The sequence below is a fragment of the Colossoma macropomum genome, unplaced genomic scaffold, assembly GCF_904425465.1.
Source record: "Colossoma macropomum unplaced genomic scaffold, Colossoma_macropomum, whole genome shotgun sequence".
NCBI lineage: Eukaryota > Metazoa > Chordata > Actinopteri > Characiformes > Serrasalmidae > Colossoma > Colossoma macropomum.
Window position 1 is genome coordinate 11,111,381 of NW_023494801.1, and position 19,279 is coordinate 11,130,659.

General features: G+C 38.2%; 1 protein-coding gene across 1 annotated transcript; it reads right to left on the reverse strand.

The window, feature by feature from the left end:
* Positions 1 to 5: 5 nt before the first annotated feature.
* On the reverse strand, positions 6 to 18,505 carry slc4a1a (solute carrier family 4 member 1a (Diego blood group)). Its single transcript, XM_036589215.1, has 21 exons — positions 18,178 to 18,505; positions 15,717 to 15,805; positions 15,576 to 15,625; positions 13,614 to 13,738; positions 11,455 to 11,501; positions 11,188 to 11,353; positions 10,097 to 10,232; positions 9,716 to 9,794; positions 9,270 to 9,312; positions 8,999 to 9,183; positions 8,139 to 8,346; positions 7,658 to 7,852; positions 6,318 to 6,466; positions 5,961 to 6,155; positions 5,341 to 5,586; positions 4,957 to 5,046; positions 3,823 to 3,989; positions 3,145 to 3,386; positions 2,196 to 2,365; positions 1,435 to 1,608; positions 6 to 1,026 (listed from the first exon to the last, which is right to left on the reverse strand). Exons 2-21 carry the CDS (start codon positions 15,741 to 15,743, stop codon positions 949 to 951), a joined length of 2,772 nt encoding a protein of 923 aa, XP_036445108.1. The 5' UTR covers positions 15,744 to 15,805; positions 18,178 to 18,505; the 3' UTR covers positions 6 to 948.
* Between the last annotated feature and the right edge of the window lie 774 nt (positions 18,506 to 19,279).

Sequence of the window (19,279 nt, forward strand, 5' to 3'; positions counted from 1 at the left end):
TTGGATTATTTGATAATACAATTTTAATAGTTAAATGACTTTGAAAACAGAATCAATCATCAAGTAAGTATAACAATAAAATCAAATGTACATGCATCACTTTTCAAACCCACTCAAAAGTTCTCAAATATCTATGATCTACTCAAAGGCTGATACATTCATTCAACTTAGGGCCTAAGATATTTACAGAGGTGATCTTACCCTGAAACATAATGGTGAAAACAATAATTCAGACAAATCATGGAGGCACAACGTGATATTTTGGCAACTGTTAATGTAGAAAATAATACTAGATTCAGTCACACACACTGGCAGCATAGGACTAAGCTGTTGCAGAAACTAAAAATAATGAACAAAAGATAATAGATTTCACAATATGCAAAACCAAAATAAAGTAAAAAAAACAAACAAACAAAAAAAAAACAAAAGTAAAGCTAAACAGTCCATTAGGGAAAAAGCATGGAAAAGCATAGTATGAAATGTATATTAATGGTCAGGCCAATGATCAAAATGTATTTTGTCGCTGTCCAACGAAAAAACAAGTATTGGATAAGTATCCAAAATGGTAACTTTACAGGAGAAGGCAAAAGCCCACTTACCCTATAATGTGAGTTAATGTAAAGAGATATTATTCCAAGTGATTTTGTGGCATTTCTATTGGTCCATTCATCATAAATTTTTCATACAACGTAAAGGACAGCTGGTGTGTTGAAATGATGTAGAAAGATAAAAAAAAATTGAAAAGGAGATACATGGTTTTCTTTGGACAGTGATGATATGCAAATCAGCAAGGGTCTAAACAAATCTTGAATGAACAGTTTTGAAAACTATCAGCTGAAAGTTCCTGTTGGTATAAGCTGTAATTCACTTGATAGTTTCAGAAAGGCACTGGTCAGAATTGTTGCATGCTCCCTGAGTTCAAACGGTCAGTGAACGGCAAGGAGTCAATTATGGAAAAGGAGATTCATCGTACACGTCCATACCCGGCTCCTCGTCCAGAACCACTTTGGCATCGTCGGCATCCAGCTGCAATGAGATACAACATCATATTTGCAGTAACAAAACAGATAAGCATTTATGACAGCAAGCTAAGTGCACAAAATAATAACTGCTGTTGTTCAATGATAACTTACACAGTGTAGATTGGAATGTTATAAACTGGACTCTGAAGGTACTTTTAGATGTTTTAGAAGCAACAAAAAGGTAATATCAAATGATATATGATAAATGATAGAATATAATTATCTATAGTAAATACCCCTAGGTTGGAATCATCTGCTCATCCGTCTATCATTCTAATCTCATCCACAACTTGTGAACCTGTTAACAGCTTCCTACAAATGATTTGAAATCTACGAAACTAGTTTTCTAGCAGTAATTCCAACGTAGCGTAACTGACATGCCCATGTGCCTAGAGGTCAGAAAGTCACTTACGCATTTCATCTCGAGCACAGTGAAGAGGCGTCCGGTCAGGAGAATGCGAAGAGGGATGGTGAGGATGAGGATGAAGGGCAGGGCGAGTGAGGCCTTGCTCATTTTCACTGCCCACAGGATTCCTAGACACACCACTTGGATCACGGTGAAGAGGTGCATTCGCGAGGTTTGAACCTGGGAAGGCAACCGGGAGAAAAAGGAGCAGAGAGGAAAAAGAGAAAGTAATACGATTATGAATGGGATGCAAGAAAAAAAACGTGTCTGTTTTGAAAGAATAAATCTAATACTGAACTACATTTAAATGACAGCTCTGTTTACTAAATATTTCATTCTGGCCTAGCCTAGGACCCAGCCATTGTCTGGAGAAATGTCTCCATGACCTCCTTAGAGGGAATGTCCACTGTTTTTTTTTTTTTCAAAATTCCTGCAGAATTCAATTGAGATGTGACTTTTTGTGAAATAGTTCACTGTAGAGGTGGTGACAGGAACCAGGAGTTGTGATGTCTATCGCAAAAATACAGCCATTTTATTTACCGTCAAAAATGACCAGTGAACCTACACATTTTCTGAGCTTTTATGCTGATAAAGCTAAAATCAAAGTAAATTGTAAAATGTTTTCCTCGGGTATTATTTTGTCTTATAACAACATTTTAGGCCAAAGCCTTATTTAGAACTAGCATACAATGTCTCAGGTGTTAACATTTTCACTTGCAGTAACCTACAAATGAGATGAAATAGAAAGGTAATAAGTGTAGTCATACTCGAGTAGCATAAGGATCAGATGGGTGGTACTTTTTGGGCACGATCAAGAGCAACATGCGATCCCACAGCTGAATGCCACTCAGAGAGGTGATACCCATGTAGAGGAAGATACCAAACAGAGCCGTCATGGGAATCTGCTTCAGGATAGGCTCCATGAGAATGGATATGCCTGGGGTTACACAACAGACACCGACTGTTAACAATTCTAAAGACCAGTTGTTGAAAATGCATCAATTGGATATTTAAAACTGGATAATCAACTCAATTTAAAGCAACATTATGTAACAATTTTTCCTTAAAATAACAGCTTCAAAATCATTTTGGCGGTACACTGACTTGTCATAGGAAGAATGGCAAGAGCAAAAAATACCAATTCTTGCATAATGAGAGGGGCAAGAGCAAAAAATACCAATTCTTGCATAATGCTGCTTTAAAGAACTCAAAGTAATGGTTTCCAAAAATGGAATTAACATTTTTTTTACCTTAGACATGTCTAGTGTCTGAAGTTTGCTTCTTTAGTTTTGCACTAGAGCTATGAGGCTAATGTAATGATAAGTAATGATAGCTTACAGCCTCCAGTTTAGCATAGTGTAAACTGCATACCTACATTATCTCACACTTACATCAAATGCACTTGCTTATGTGCTTTCTGATGTTGTATGACATACCATTATCGAAACAATTGGGCATCACATAAAACAGTAGTGGCAGCCACCTGGAAGTCTACATTTTGGCTGTAATTTTGATGATTTCTAGATAAACTGTGCAAGGTTTGGGACAATTTCCTTCCCATTCATTTTCTTCAATTAAAGCTAATAATAAAGCTCTTGAGTAGAGGTAGCTCTACAAAAAGAAGGATGTTCAGCAGTCGTGTCTTGAGAACTCTACAAAAACTTTAGACACAGTTTCTTTTACTCTCTCTTAAACTAGAATCGATCCTAAACTCACCAACTAAAGCAGCCACAAGCATCCCACTAATCCTCTGCTCCAACACTTTTTCAATCTCAGGTTTTGGGCCTTTGGTCATGACGGTGAGTGCATTGACGTGGGTGACGGATCGCACTGTTGCAGCACTGAGCCAGGGGACGCCAAAAATGGAGGCAGCTCCACCCATAGCCACAATGAGGAGCAGATCCAAATGGAAGCCGGAGCCCTTCAACATCTTCCTCTCTGGCTTACTCACAATCAGTCTGTAAGGGAAGTTTGATCATGAATTTTTAGGGCATGATTCTACGCATCATGAAATCTCAAATTTCATCACAATTCAATTGTATGTGATTGTTTTTTGTATGGTTCAGAATTATTTGAAAAATAACTATTCAAACGCCAGAGCAATCTATGCAATAAAAACAATACAGCAAGCTTTTTTGGCATTAAATAGACTGGATTTGAAATAATAAAAAGTGCACAGAAAGAGTGCATAATTTATTTGATACTATTATGATTGATTAGAATTCATTCTAGCGTTCCAGCATTCACCTTCAGATGCAATTTTACTCCCCTTATAAAAACACACTTGCCAAATGTTTTAAGCATGTGTCGTATGTTAGTGTTCCTGGGTGGAGAGATGTGTCAGCAGTGGGCTAAAGGAGTCTTTCAGCTTGAGCCCTACATGTTGCTACTCACGTGGTGATCTGAGACTCGAGGAAAATGAGAATGAAGACCAGTAAAGCTGGCACGAAGCAGGCAAACATTAGCCAGATGGGGAAATGTTTTTTCTCTCCCAAGGGGTTGATAATCCAGCCTCTGGCACTGGTATTGGACACAGTCAGACCTTGTGGCACCACCAGTTTCTAAATGTGTGAGAGAGAAAATATATGTAAATATGGTAACAGACATTACTAGCCCACACTGATGCATCATACCATCCTATTTCAGCTGAAAATAAAATTAATATTTAAATGTAAGAAATGAACTTGATCTTTTTTCTCATAGCAACAAACTGCAAAAACTAATAAGACCATCTATATTATACATATGTAAACTCTTACTCCACATCATAGTACTATAACTAAGATAAGGTACAATCATAAATCATTGTTTTTAAAGACTAATAAAATGTTTTATGTAGTTAAACAGGTTCAAGTAGCACATTCTCATATTTCCATAGCAACATCATCTGCACATTTTAACAACAATCAACAATTTCTTGAGATCCACCCTGAAGACTATTTTTGTACCATAAAATAACTTTTTTTCATTGTAAAAATTCTTGAGTTTCAGTACTGATTTGTTTGTATAATTTACAGAATTCAAAACTCAAAGTGAGAGCTAGTCAGGGTAAAGTACAGCCTCCACATGGTGGTGGTAGTTTTAACACAGTGTTACAACTGAGCTTCCAAAAAGTAAACAATGAGAGAACTCTATATCCCCCATATAAATTAAAAAGAATTCATTCAAATGGTTGACACAGCCTCTTTTCAGTAATCATACTTACTTTGATGCATATATGTTACATGTAACCTCACCTATGGGGTAAGTTGTAACATTTGCAGTCGTGCTGCTTTTGGCTGATCTGTTCACAGATGGCAGGTGCTGGACATTTTCATTGTAACACAAATGTGCAGGTTGCTTGTATGAAATATTAATCCTGCTCAAATGGTCTACAATAACACAGTGTGTTAGTTCCCTCTTGCCAGCATCATGCTGCAGTTAATCTAAAGCCACGTCTCAGGACAGGAACAATAATCTAGATATAAACATACATTTCCTGATTTTACACAAGTGAGATGAATCAATTCTGAACATCATTTTCCTGACCTGTGTGTAGGCGTCCTCAATACTGATGTCAATGGCAATCATTAAGAAAATGGCAATGGGCACACCGAAATCTCCGATCATGCGGCGAATCTGGGGAAAGGCAGTAAATCAAGAACAATGATGGAAAAAGGTGTTTAGTTTTCTGTGAAGATGAGTTGGTTTCTATGAAAAAACAGTTACAGTATATAAAGAATGCTCAAAGTCTATGTTGAAGCTATGTTGAAGTAGATTCAACAAACAAATCACACACAGGCTTATGGATAGTGACGGTGTGCCTGATTGTGAGAGAGGAGCGAAAGAAGTTGACATTGTAACTGAGACAGCATTGAAAAGGTCATTTATGAGAAGAGGCAGGTTCCATTAACCAGAGCAGAGAATACGTACAGGGCCTGGGAGGAAGATGCCGTTCTTGAACTGACGGAAGAAGTAGGCAATGAAGAAGCAGCCAAACATCAGGCACATAGAGAGCAGGGCGGTGTTGGGGTACGCTCTCTCACGTACGCGGTGGATGTGGCTAACATTGCCGTGCTCGTCCGTAAAGTTGTGGACCTCATACACTGGGTGGAAGGGGTCTTCCACAGTCTCATTCAAATACTCGTAATTCAGAACCAGAGGATGAGTTTTGAAAATCTATGATGAAGAAGAGGGGTAATAGGTGGAGAGGAAAGGAGAGGAGAGAAGAGGAGAGTACATGAGAGGAGAGGAAAGGAGAGGAGAGCAGATGAAAAAAGCAGAGAGGAGAGGAGATGAAAAGAGCGGAAAGAAGAGGAGAGAAGAAGAAAAAAGCAGAGAGGAGAGGAGAGAAGAGGAGAGGAGCGGAGAGGAGAGGAGAGGAGAGGAGAGGAGAGGAGAGGAAAAAAGAGGAGAGGAGATGAAAAAAGCAGAGAGGATCGAAAGAAAGAAAAAATGAATATGCAAAGAAGGAAGCTGCAAATTAAGTATGGCAAGATGATTTTATACCATGTTTCTCTGAAAGTTACTACTATGTGGGCCATTGTATGTACCCTGATAAGCTTGGCGAAGGTCTCATAGATGAAGATAAGGGAGATGAGGATGGAGAAGATTTCCTGGGTGAAACGAGAGATGAAGCGGACCAAAAAACTAGCTTCCACCGCCACCACAATCAACACAATGATGATCAGCCACATGCCAACCCAGATCCGTCCCACGATGTACTCGACGCCCTGGGACTTACAGAACTGACAGACAGACACAAATGGTATGACAGATTGGAATACAGGAAAGCATGGAACAAACGAGATGAAGGAGATGAAAAGAAACTTTACTGAAATAGTTTAAATCCACCATTTAAATGAACCATCTGCACCAGGGGTTTCAAGAATAATTCTAATTCTACTTACCTCAAAGAAAGCTTCTTCAAACACCATCAGCGGCCCGGTGAAGCCGATGATCAATACGGGCTGGGCAGCAAACAGGGAAAAGATGATTCCCTGCAGGCAAGTTGAGATCATCAGCTCAGACACACCCATCATCTGCTCCGTCTTATCCGCTAGGACACAAAAAAGAGGAGTTAAAGGCCAGTAAACCAAAAGTACAGGAGTAAAAGGAATTATTTTGGTAAAAAAAAAAAATCAAACGTTTACAATTTTTCTTTTGGCCCAAACTGTAGCGGATCAGCCAAGACATAGATAGACAGATAGATGGATAAATAGACAGACAGATAGACAGACAAACAGACAGACGTTAATGTTACAGTTTACCCCATAAGCAGTGTAATAGGCTGAGGAGTGAGTTGTAACAGTTGCTACAAAGTCTGGTAAACTGGTACAAACGCAATTAATTCAATACAATTTTTTGGTGTTTAAGCCAGACAAATTTCTAACTCAAATACATAAAAATATATGCATCAGAATAGATATGATTAGAGAGAAGCGGTTGTGCCAAACATGGCAAATTTATTTTTAACCTAAAAGTAAAATAATATAGCATGATAAAAATTGAGTGTGTTTAAATGACAATCATTTTATGATTTTGACTTCCAAAAATGAACTATTTTCAATTTATGTTGGAGGATATGGAGGTTTAGTTGTAAGAGTATGTTAAAACTAACTCCACCATGTAAAGGCTGTACTTTAGCCTGACTATCTCTCATTGTGAGTTATTTATACACTTCAAAACAGTGCTATATCATAGCTACCAGGAAAGTAGTTAAAATTATATAGCTTTGAATCCTGTAAGTTATACACCCAACTCTGTAACTGGAAAATGATTACGACTGTCTTTTATCAAAAACACAGTCGGTAACATTGCTATGGGAATACAAAATGACCAAAACCATGTTCCATTTAAACCTGATAACCAGGAGAAGTATATTTATAGTATTAATCCACATTAGGTTGTGCCCCACTTTCCCTAAATGTGAAAGGAGGTTCAGACTAATGACAACATTTAAATAGGTATTTAAAATATTGTATGAATTTCTTAGATATATAAATATACAGATATACAGATAGATAGATAGATAGATAGATAGATAGATAGATAGATAGATAGATGGATAGATAGATAGACAGACAGACAGACAGATAGATAGATATTTAAGAAACAATATTCAGAACCATATCTTGGGGGACTGGCTACATTTTGGGTAAGGGGAAAAGAATGTGCCTCTGATTTTTCAAAATATGCCTTTAAAACACTTCTCAAACTGGCCCCTTGTTTCAGGGGGAACTATACTCACCCAGCAGTCCTCCGAAGGTGATAGCAGGGGAGAGGGCGGCAAAGTAGATGAAAATGACAGCGGATAGCACCTGAGGATTGAGGGCATCTGTGTAGTCACTGACATAATGCTTGTAACGGCGCTTTATGTCCTTGACCAGTCCCCCAAATGGATACCCAGTTCGGGCTAATGGATCTTCTCGTGGCTTCTCAGGCCCTGCTCATGCAAAAAGCACAAATAAAATATTATAAGTGTAGATGAAGGGTAAATTTAAAAATGTAAAAGTACCTGAGAACAAGTTAACACTGAGCAATTTGTGCATCCATGAATTATTTTACTTGAAAGGTATATAGGGAACTGTTTTAATCTTACATAAGCCTGTCCTTTTGTGCTGATCTTAAACAGCTCAATACATCTACAATTTGTAGTAAACCTGCAAAACTGATGTAAGATCAGCTGAAAAGAATGCATTCCACCACAACCTCAAATCATAAGAGCTAACCTTTAGCTTTTTGCCCCAAGGCGATGCGAGTATCAGCTGGACGGAGCCTCTCACGCAGCATCCTCTTCTGGAAGTTGACAACTGGCTGAAGCATGGCCAGACTCTGGATCTCAGTGGGTGGAATCACAATGCTGCAGTCCATGAAGTCAGCGATTGCATTGGTCAGCTCTTTTTCATTCTGGGCAAGGTAGGCCTCCAAGCTGAAGACCTATTGGTCAAATGCAGAATGGGAGAAAAGAGTAAAACCTTTCTTTAAATATAATATACTACGGTTAAAAAGTTTGGGATCACTTGTCACTTTCTAACATTTTATGTGCGATAATAACGTGTATTTAAACATTATAGTTTTCATTGTTTGGGGAAGAAGACATTATTAAAAGATAATATACTGTAATTATAGTCATAAAAGATTTTTGTTTAGTTATCTGCTTCGAGATTTGATCAACACTTTTCAAATACAACGGAATTCTGGATCCTGAATGTTACATTTTTATTATAACTTTCTTCTTGGTGAATAGCTTTCGGCAGTCTGTTCAGAATCATCTGCAGCTTTGTTCATCAATGTGTTCATATCTGAAATATTAGAATTTTTTTTTTTACAGCTTCCTGGTTTCCTAATTTGAAACGTGTGACCACATTTTATACACTTATCTGCAAATTAATAAAATTTGTATAATTGAAAACACAGATTCCAAACATTTGAAGGGCAATTCCAAAGTTTTTAATGGCAGTGTACATTTGTGGCTTGACTGGAATTCAACCCTGTAGTTTTCCCTCCTCATAAGCCACATTTTTAAATGTCTGCTCCTCTCTTTCATCACTATTCTTTCCCTATTCCTTATGCTCCTTTTCTGTCTTACCCAATCGGCCAGCAGAGTGGCCATGGCTCGTCCGCTCTCGTGAAAGTTTATGCCACTCTGACTGGGGCCCACCAAGGCGAAGATGAAGCGCACAGGCATGTTAGCCTCAAGAATGCCGTCCATCACTACAGCATCCCGCAGTCTCATGAACGCCACTACTGGCTTCTGTAGGGAGTCCACCACACCTGCGCACATACAGTAACAGAATGAGTTTCTGAATGTATTTTTTTCATTGCTGTTTAAATGTAATCACATTATCCTCCATACTCACCCGATAACACGATGGATGCCTCTACGCTGTCAGCTGTATCTCTCTAATTGGGAGGAATTGAGAGCAGCACATCAGCAAAATAAATAACTGATTGTTGCTGTTGTAACAAAACCTCTCTCTAAAACACTTACTGACTTTACAGGAGAAGAGAAAAAGATCTTATTCTACGTCATTTTGGATAATTTCTGTGGGTCCACTCATCATGAAATTTTGACACAGTGTCAACAACAGCTTGCATTTTCAAAGTATGTAAAAAAAAAAGACAAAAATGGAGAAGCAAGGTTTTAAAGTGACAGTGATGTAATAGTAGTTATTACATGGACATACACTACATGTATAATACGTGTAGAAAAACTTTACTTCTATTAGTGAAGTAAAAATGACTTGAATGGACTGTGGATTGAGGGACTATGTATGTAGGTGCCTGTATGAGTGAAATAGATTACCTGTTTGGTGACGGAGAAAGTGTGCAACATCTCAATCATATCAATGCCCGAAGTGCCAGCTGAAGGTCCTTCAGTCTGACTGCAAAGCAAAAAAGACCAAATAAAATTAATCTTCTAATTGCTTACCATTTTTCAGATATAGGGTAGGGGACAGACTTGCATATGTCCTTTCTGACACTGTGTAACATACTGTTATCTATAAAAATGGACAAAAGCACAAAATCCAGGCGTCACACTAGCTGTGTCTAATTTTAGCCAGTCAGCAACATTTAGGGCAAAGGTAAAATAGTGTAAATGTGATTTTTAAGTGAAGAGGAAATTTTTGGGAGAGAAAAAAAAACACATCTTTTGAGTGTCTTTTTGGGTCTGAGCGTATTTTACCTGCGTTTCTGCAGCAGTGCCTTCAGCAGGGCTTCACGATCGGATGGCCGAATTTCTTTCCTGTCCAGAAGTTCATTTACAATCCTTTCAGCAATTCCTGAGAGACCACTCTCATCCACATCCAGCAGCACCGCCCCTACACACAGCCATTATGAGACAATCAAACTATTAATTAGATCCGCTATGTAATCAATGGTCCAGCTTAGTAAGCTGAGCAGTTTAGATCTGATGAAACTCTAAGCTAACAGCAGCATGCTTCAAATTCAGCTATCATTGGTAGTTTCCAAATATGTTCTTCTTTGTTTGAAGCTATCTGGATTTGGCCCAGACCACAAATGTAGGAGAATAATACAGCCATGCAGCACTCCTTACCCCGGGAATTTGTGTCTGTATGCGTCTTCTCTACATACGCCATCCTTAAAGAGGAACTGCACTTTCCAAAAATTCAGCAACAATTTAATTATCTTAAATCGTTAAGATGTAAAAATTATTCAGAGAGGTTTTATATTAAATGTGCCATTCTAAAAGAAACTTGTGAAGTCAGAATTGTTATTTCATAAAAGATATTACATATTATTACAGGAACCAGTTATTACATAAAATGGTTAGGCATGCACTGCCTGATGCTTGACACATTGTTTTGTGATACTTAAAGCCCCTCCTTGTCACATCTACTCTTAACGCTTTTGAGTTTGGCATGAAGGCCTGTTCTGTTCGCCCTGTCACTCTGTGAAAAGTCCATGGAGTCTCTGAAGAATTTGCATTATTCCATATGCTGTGCCCTGTGGTTTTTTCCAGATGAAAATTAAGCCTAAGCTTATACTCACCATTATTGATGTTGAATCACCATTGCCATTGCAAGATAATTCAAGGTTTAATTAATGTCCAAGAAAGTAGTCCATTGTGGTTTTATATGTATTCATTTAGGTACTATGTTATCCTTCCTTCATTTATCTTTATATTAGCTACTTTGTATTTGCTCTATTAGATTTAGCTTGAGCTGCTGTACAGGACTTTAGCCAACATTGGTTGATTTTAAAAATATTGTTGCCTTACCTTAAATTGATTTGGCAAACCGTCTCATGTCTTACCTGTGCTCATGACCTTGCGGAGCTGGATAAGGCTTTTGAAAGTGAGGTAAGAGACGTGGGAGGGCCCCCACGCCCCAGTGATTGGATTGTAGGACTCCTCATAGCCTGCCCAGCGGCCAGTCTCCTGCCATTTGTTCCCCAGCAGCTCATTCAGCTCCACATATGCCTGACAAAGACACAAATGCACAATGAGGCATCAGTTCAGTTCCAACTGAAGTGTGAAAGATGTAAGGTGGTGTATTAGGAGGGGCTGTGGTGTGTGCTCACCTGAGCGTCACCTCTGGTGGTGGCATTTGTGTTAGTGTTCCAGGCGGCTGAAACACAAGGCATATAGAGTGAGTGGTGATAAATACAAAGCAATGCAACGGTGAACAGAACAAAAATCCATAATATTTTATTTGGAAAAAGCCATTGTACATGCTTTGTAGATGCTCAAAATATTGGTTCAGGAAAAACAAATCAAAACAAAAAAACATTCATTTCCTCTTATCCCAAGTGTGGTTGATCAGCCAAGGGCTGTGTGGTGTTCATATTTATTTTACATTGGAGCCTTGAGGTAAAGGTTTGCACTAAGAGACCCACCACAATATCTTCTGGTGCTGGACTAATTTTCAGCGAGCAACTTGCCCAGTGCAGATGCTAGTGGGGCGAAGGACGCATGAAGAGACATCCTGCAAATTAATAGCCTAAACAAAGTAAAATGATTGCTAAATCATATATATAAACAATATAAATTGATAACAGACAAGAAATTAAATGAAGTCATTCTAGTTCTTAGAATGTGAAGTGAAGTAACATACTAGTGTGTATATTGTGTATATGTGTATATATTTAGAGTGTAGTGTGTGTGTGTGTGTGTGTGTGTGTGTGTATATATATATATATATATATATATATATATATATAAAAGTAGTTTTTTTCTTTTTTTTTGTATATTTAAGTACACTATGCAGCTAAGATTTTCACTCACCTTTGCACCTAAGTAAATGTGATATGACAATAAACGTGACTTGATTTGATTTGAACTGTTCACATGAACGACATTAAAATTCTTGTAGTTCACATGATAATGGAGCCTTCAGTGCGACAGCCACAGCTGCCAAACTCAGCAAAACACCAAAAATAACCGTTCTGAGGTTTAATTCTTTCTTTGTATTTACTGGGAATAAATGGCGTTTAGTGTCACTTCATAGTGAGCCTGATGACCATGACCACCGTGTTATTTCAGCATAGAATAATGTATTTGTGAATATGCTATATCAGATATTGGATATTAGACAAAAGTGCGGCCATGCGCAACAAATGATTCCGATTTTCTGCGGGAGTGGGATGAAATCTTGCAAGAGTGGATGGGAGTGGGGCTGAAAAAACAGTCCTGCGCAGAACTCTACTAAGAGGCTTAACAAGTGACAATGAACAAGTGGAGAATCAAATGGATAAACAAATTTCAGGCACCAAGCATGTCCTGGCTGATGGACTACATTCAGGATAAAAGGAAAATTATGCACATTTGATTTTTCTGCTAAACCAGCGCTTTGTCCTTAAATTACATTCAAATAATTATCTATTAACACTGCATTGGCATTTCACTAACCCTAAACAAAACTCACCCTCTAAACCTAATCCAATTTAACATATTAAATCGCAATCCTAATCTAAACTCTAAACGTTGTTCTAATCCTTACCCTAACCCAGCTCTGGTCCTGGAGTACCCCCTGCCCTGCACACTTTAGCGTTTCCCCTGCTCACAGCACAGCTGATCAGACTAAAAAGTTCATTAACAAGCCTTTCCAGCCTTGAAGTGGAGGCATCAGAGGGAAACACAAAAACATGCAGAACAGGGTGAACCCCAGGACCAGGAGTGGGAACCTCTGTCCTAATGCAAAGGCTACTGAGAATTACTGTAAATAGGGTGAACAGTAGTAAAGTGGGACACTTAAGCTTGATCCTCTACATCTTCATTTGTTTATACTTCAGTGTTCACAAATCATTACCGAGTTATCCTGTGGAGGTAATGTGTTAAACTGTTGTGATGTCACTTCTGAGGGAGCAGTATTAAAAACAGAATCATGAAAATCAATGAAAAGTAAAATGAAATGGCCATATGAGGCAAATTATGTTAAAGTTATAAAGGATTTGTGATTCCTATGGAAGTGGTCCCACTTTACCAATATAGAAATATCGGTATCATACCACTTTGTTGTGTTTATTATTTATTTACATTATTTATTCTTCAACAATAATCAATTACAAGTTTTCCACCCCATTGGAAGGAGATCCAGAAGCTTGTGTTTGATTTTTCTGATCATATTATGGTGAAATGTGAGGTTTTGCCATGATATGATGCATTAACCTGTTTTCTAAAGAACTGTGATTGAGTTGAATTGTTTTGAGATTCAGAGATTTAGATTGTGTGCTTTGTTTACCATCTACACTTCTGGGAATGATAGAGAGAGAGTAGCTTTCAGCAGGTTGCTCCTCCTCCTCCTCCTCCTCCTCCTTCTGCCTCGCCTGCTCCAGGTCATAACTGCCTGTCTGTCCCACTGGACTCCTGCAGGGGGCGACAGAGAACAGAGAGTGAAAACAACGCGGGGAGTGAAGTTTGAGACTCACTGAACCCCCCTCAGAGCCCCACCACAGCTTACACATAATGTCAGCACTCTGTTCCCTTAAGAGGAGACCAACTCAGCCCTGGCACGTTATGATTATTTTGTTCTGCACCAAAGCTACAAAGTTAATGTAGCTAAGATTTTCCATTACATATTAAGTAATTGAAGCTTACACAAATTAGCATGTACATACTGCCTGAATCCTCATAGACTTTTTGTGTGCAAGTGTGTCTGCTGGGGCATATGCTTCTGCTACTTGTTAGGTACATTAGCTCTGGTGCAAAACGAAAGATTTCAGACATTAAATCTGTCTCGGCGGAGCAACTAAATTTGGAGTGAAAGAAACTAAGTGATTTTTATTTTTTTACCAAAGTTTCACCTCAATCTATAATCACTAAGCACAAGACTCATTTGGGCCCTCTTAGAGTGCAGGGTTTCTCAGAGATCCTGCTCAACCACTTATTAATGGGGGGCTTAAGTATATAGGATTGATTATTTTCTCTCCCAGATTAAAGATGTAATATGATTTTCAGGAGATAAAAAATATAATTAATGCATTTTAATGACAACATGTTGTTAATTTCTCTATAAAATTAAATCATATTAAATGAGTGATAACTGATCAGTTTAGTGTTTACAGGTTGTACACTCAGAGTACACTGAGTGACTGACAACATTTCAAGGGGGAATAGTGGGTTATCCTTGGAATGGAAGTAGGTGGGGGTGCTCCGAATACATCCAAAACAATCTGGCACTTAAATCCCAAATATGGATGAAATCAAATTATGCATAATAGTAACAGCAATAAAATGGAAGGAAAATGGAGGGTAGTTTTACCAGAGGGATGATTTTGATCTCTTTTTTTTAATCATGAGATGACATCCTATTGGATACCTCTCAAATCGAGCCCTGGGGGTATTTCTGACCCTATTTTTGCCCTCTTTTTGGACTGTTGGCTTGATCTGTTTACATTTGATAGACCAGGACAGACACTGGTCATCATTAGTTGTGTGTGGTCAGTCTGTATTACTGGGGTACTGTTGTTGTTCATCATAAAAAGCAATAAATACCCCCCGAATCCCTCCCCCCAAATTTTCTTGGTTCCTCTTTTGCAGTTGTGGCTGTAGCTAAAGCCACTGAGACCTCCAAGCCTTATCAAAGCTCTCCTTATCAGAAGGCAGTGCTGTCTCTTAACATGAGAGGGCGCAACACCACCAGCAAACATTTCTGCTATCTTACAGAGATAATGGCATCTGACCGCAATGAACTAAGAGCTGCTGCTGACTAGTTTGTCAACTTTTGGCAAGTCAATAACAGCCTTTACTGTGCCTCATTATTACTCCTATGCCTGTTCAAAACATTAAAAATGCCAAAATTGGCTATAAAGAATGAAAGAATGCAACTACACTTTTTAAATGTGCCATAACTTCTGCATATTCCACATTAGATGTTTTATTTTCCCCCCAGTATGTTAAATTACACTCATAAACAGTAGTTGTGCATTAAAATGTACAAAATTTTGTCCTCTGTAAAGGATGTGTATTTATTTTCACACAGGTGCCCAAACTTTTTCATACAGTTGTATGTCTACTGGTAGACAATCTTGGATACTTAGTCTTGTGTACTGTGTCTTATCTTGTTTTGCATGTTATATGTTGCACCTTAGACTCACCATTTTGTTTCATGGCATGCACAAAATAATAATGAAGGAATCTAAATATAATAACCATAAAGATTAATGCTTGTGTGTACATGTTTGCATGCGGATAAGATACTCACAGGGTGAAGGCTAGAGGGGAGTCATTGTCCTCATAGGACAAGTCATTGTCCTGAGAGAAAGAACAGAAAAGAGGGTTAGGTACAGTTAGACAGCTTTACTGTTCTACATGACAGTGCTTCAGGCGTAGAGGCTTTTCTCACCCCCTCAAAATTTAGAACAGCTTCCATCAGTAGGGACTGTGCTCGGTCTTCTGTTTCTCCCAGAATTCTCAGAAAACTTCACACAGAACCTGCAAACACACCATGCATACAAAACACAATGCATAACAAGTTAAAAAGAAAAATAAGAGCATTAGGCCTTCTCATTTATTTTCTCAGTCACTGTTAATAAACATCATGTGGAGATCCTTTGCTCATAAGGCAATATCTTCACTGAAAAAAGTGAATTGAAATGACGTGATTCAAAAGTGTACAACAGTTGCATATGAATAAAACACTGTGCATCAGCACAGTCCTCAGTTTACGTACTTTGTTCAATAATGTGTTACTGTAGAAAAGTTTATTCATGTACAAATTCGCATCATTTTACATTGTGCGCTGCAGAAACTGTTTCAATAGTCATTCCTCAAACACTGATGGCCTGTATGCAGATGTTTGAATACACCTGGTCAAATTTCATGTTTTGTTAGCTTTCTAAGTGAAAATATATTAACAATTTCTTTTCGGGGAACTTAAATATGGCATTCTTCTGCCAATTTTGGTGCAGAGTTTCACTTTATTTGACTTTAACATATTGAAAAAAAAAAAAATAAAACATAAAAAAATAAAACATGCCATAACTTTTGCACAGCCCACATTTAATATTTTTTACCCAGTATATTAAATTCAGCTGATAAGCAATTTTTGTGCTTTAAAATGTGCAGAAGGGGGATTCTCTGTAGAAGATATGTAACTTATTTTCACTCAGAAATTCAACAAAACATGTAATGGTGCCCAAACTTTTGCATCTGACTACATCTTACATATTAGCTTCATAGTAGCTATCAAGCCTAGCATTGATTGACTGATTGATTGATGGACTGATTTGCATCATCTATGCAATGTCCATGTAGTTTAACCTTTAGTTTGTAAAGATGTGATATATGAAGGCTTACATATGTTTGTTACTTGATGAACCGATGAATTTGTCTCTTTAATTTGTCACTTGCAGAAGCATGACATCATCACATTTAGTTATGGTACTAAGTCACTGGTTTAAGTCACTGGTTTAAGCATGTACTTAACTCTTTCCTCTAGCACCCTCCCTGCATACAAATACTACTGTATTATCTGTTATGCTAGTGTTTGTGCAGAGATGAGATCCTACTGTAGACCTAGCAGGGGACCTTTCTTATGCCGTATGTGGTCTCGTCTGATAAAAACTGCTCTGCCCTTCCTATCAGCCTAACAGTCACCAGCACGACAGCAGAACTCAGACAAGTTTTGTCTTTAAAGAATGTATATAACTTCAAAGAAAAAGAGTGAGTCAGCCCTTATATCATTCTACACATTCATCACTGTTTCATCCAAGCAGAACAGCCAATTAGCTTTTAGATTAACATACTAAGTTTATTTTTTTTTTTTATCTATTGAATAAATATTGTTCCCACATACACACATACAGGTGGAACAAACACTCATACTGCATTAGCAGTAACACATATTTCATTATGCATCCACATGGGGTTGGGTTGGGATGTAAATAAAGACAGAATATGTTCATATAATTGATAGGGTGTCTACTGAATTTGCCAAGAGTGCAGCTCTCTGCAGGACAAACCTTTGTATAGATATAGGAATTATCACACACACACCAGCTAGTTGTGCTCAACTGCGCACTCATGCACACCCAAATGGCAAAACAAGCAATTTGTAGAAGATGATACATCAGACAAATTTGTTGTATAAATAAGTTGTTAAAGTTGTTAAAAAGCTGTTGATTTTAATGAACACAATGCACACAGTGCATTTTTCTAATACATTGTAAAGCTTTCTTAACTTTAAAAACTATCTTAATTTTGTTAATTAACTTTATATATGAGTTTTGAAATTTAATTTGCTGACAGGTTTTGCCGGCATCTTTTGAATGCAAGATACACTGTGTGAAAACTCTTCTTCTTGAATTACAAACTGCAAAATAGCCAAGCCACTTTGCCCAAAAATATATTTTTTTCATGCTGGTTCAAAGCTAGTACATTTGACTTGTATATCTGTGGTCAGTAAGATGATAATGTTACATCCAACCTGAAATATTTTCCCATTTATGATGTGAATTTGCACTTTATGCTGCTGACTGTGGTATTAACGGAGTCTAAGTTCAGCCAAAAATCAACCACTTACAACCTAAAGGCCCGTCTGTGGGTCCACATTCCTGCTTCTTACTCTCTAAAATACATAACTTACATATAAGGTTCATAGTAGATTTGGATTATTTCTTAGTGAATAAGAAATCTTAATATTTATAACTGAATAATAAGTCACAGTTTAAGGGGTTAACTTAAGTTAGCCCCCACCACCAGTTACCAGTACAATCTTTCCTCAAGATGTATGCACCCAATTTCACAATTACATCCACATATGGAGAGACAGTGGACCCGTCATATAGAGAGGGACACACCCTTACCTGTGTCCAGGTGTTTCTGGAGGGCCTTTAGGGTCCAGAGGTCCGCAGCAACGCTTTGAACTGCTTTCCGGTACGGCAGTGACCCAAGACTGGGAGAAAGCGTACAAAGCGAAGAGGGCAGGGGGGAGAGAGAGAGAGATAGAGAGATAGATAGAAAAGAGAGAGAGCGAAGAGAAGCGGGAACACCCATTCTGACGCCATAGCATGGTCACGTAGTGCAGGTCGACATGAAAAGTTACATTTTGACACCCCCCTCGCTGAGCACCCATAGGGTGGAAGGAGGGAGATAAGCCCCCACTGCGCAGAGGGCATTATCAACAGAGTCCACCTTACTGCAGGGATACCCCAAACCTACTGCTGTACCACCACTCCCTCACGGCCAGTCACACTAGGACAGCGACCAAGTCTGGATGGAAAGAGAGTCATAGTGAGACACAGAGAGAGAGAGAGAGATGGGTAAAGTCAATGAAGCCAATCAAATGAAGCCAATTTTCCCCTTATCCTAAATGTAGCTGATTGGCCAAGACATGTTTCGTGTTTGAAGTTTGCTTCTGTATTTTTGAGCTATGAAGCTAATTTAGCTCAGAAGTAATGCGAGCTTATTGCCGCCATATTAGCACTAAGCAAACTGCGTACCTAAATCAGCACACACTTGCCCCAAACCATCTCAAACAGACCTTTTTATATTGTTTCTATCACTGAATGACATGTTTATCTATAAAAACTGATGATTTAGGTACCCTACTGAAAAAAAACATAGAAATCATTAAAAGTTTCTGTTGGTTCCTGGAAATGTCCAATAGTCACTAACTGTAGTTTGTGGTTTAACATCTGGACTGATTCCAGATGTATTTGCTGGTTTCCTAATGGAATCTAAAGGTGTCTTACAGACAGGGTTGGGAACAGTACTGAAATTTGCTACTTCAGTAAAAGTGCAGTTACTGTAGTGATAATTTAGTACAAGTAAAGTATTAATAAAGGAAATTATTCTAGTAAGATTAAAAAAAAGTAGTTTATTGGAAAGCTACTTGAGTGTGTTACTCTGCCGTGTATTTGGACTCACAACTTGAGTTAACTTGGCTATATTATTGGAAAAAATCTG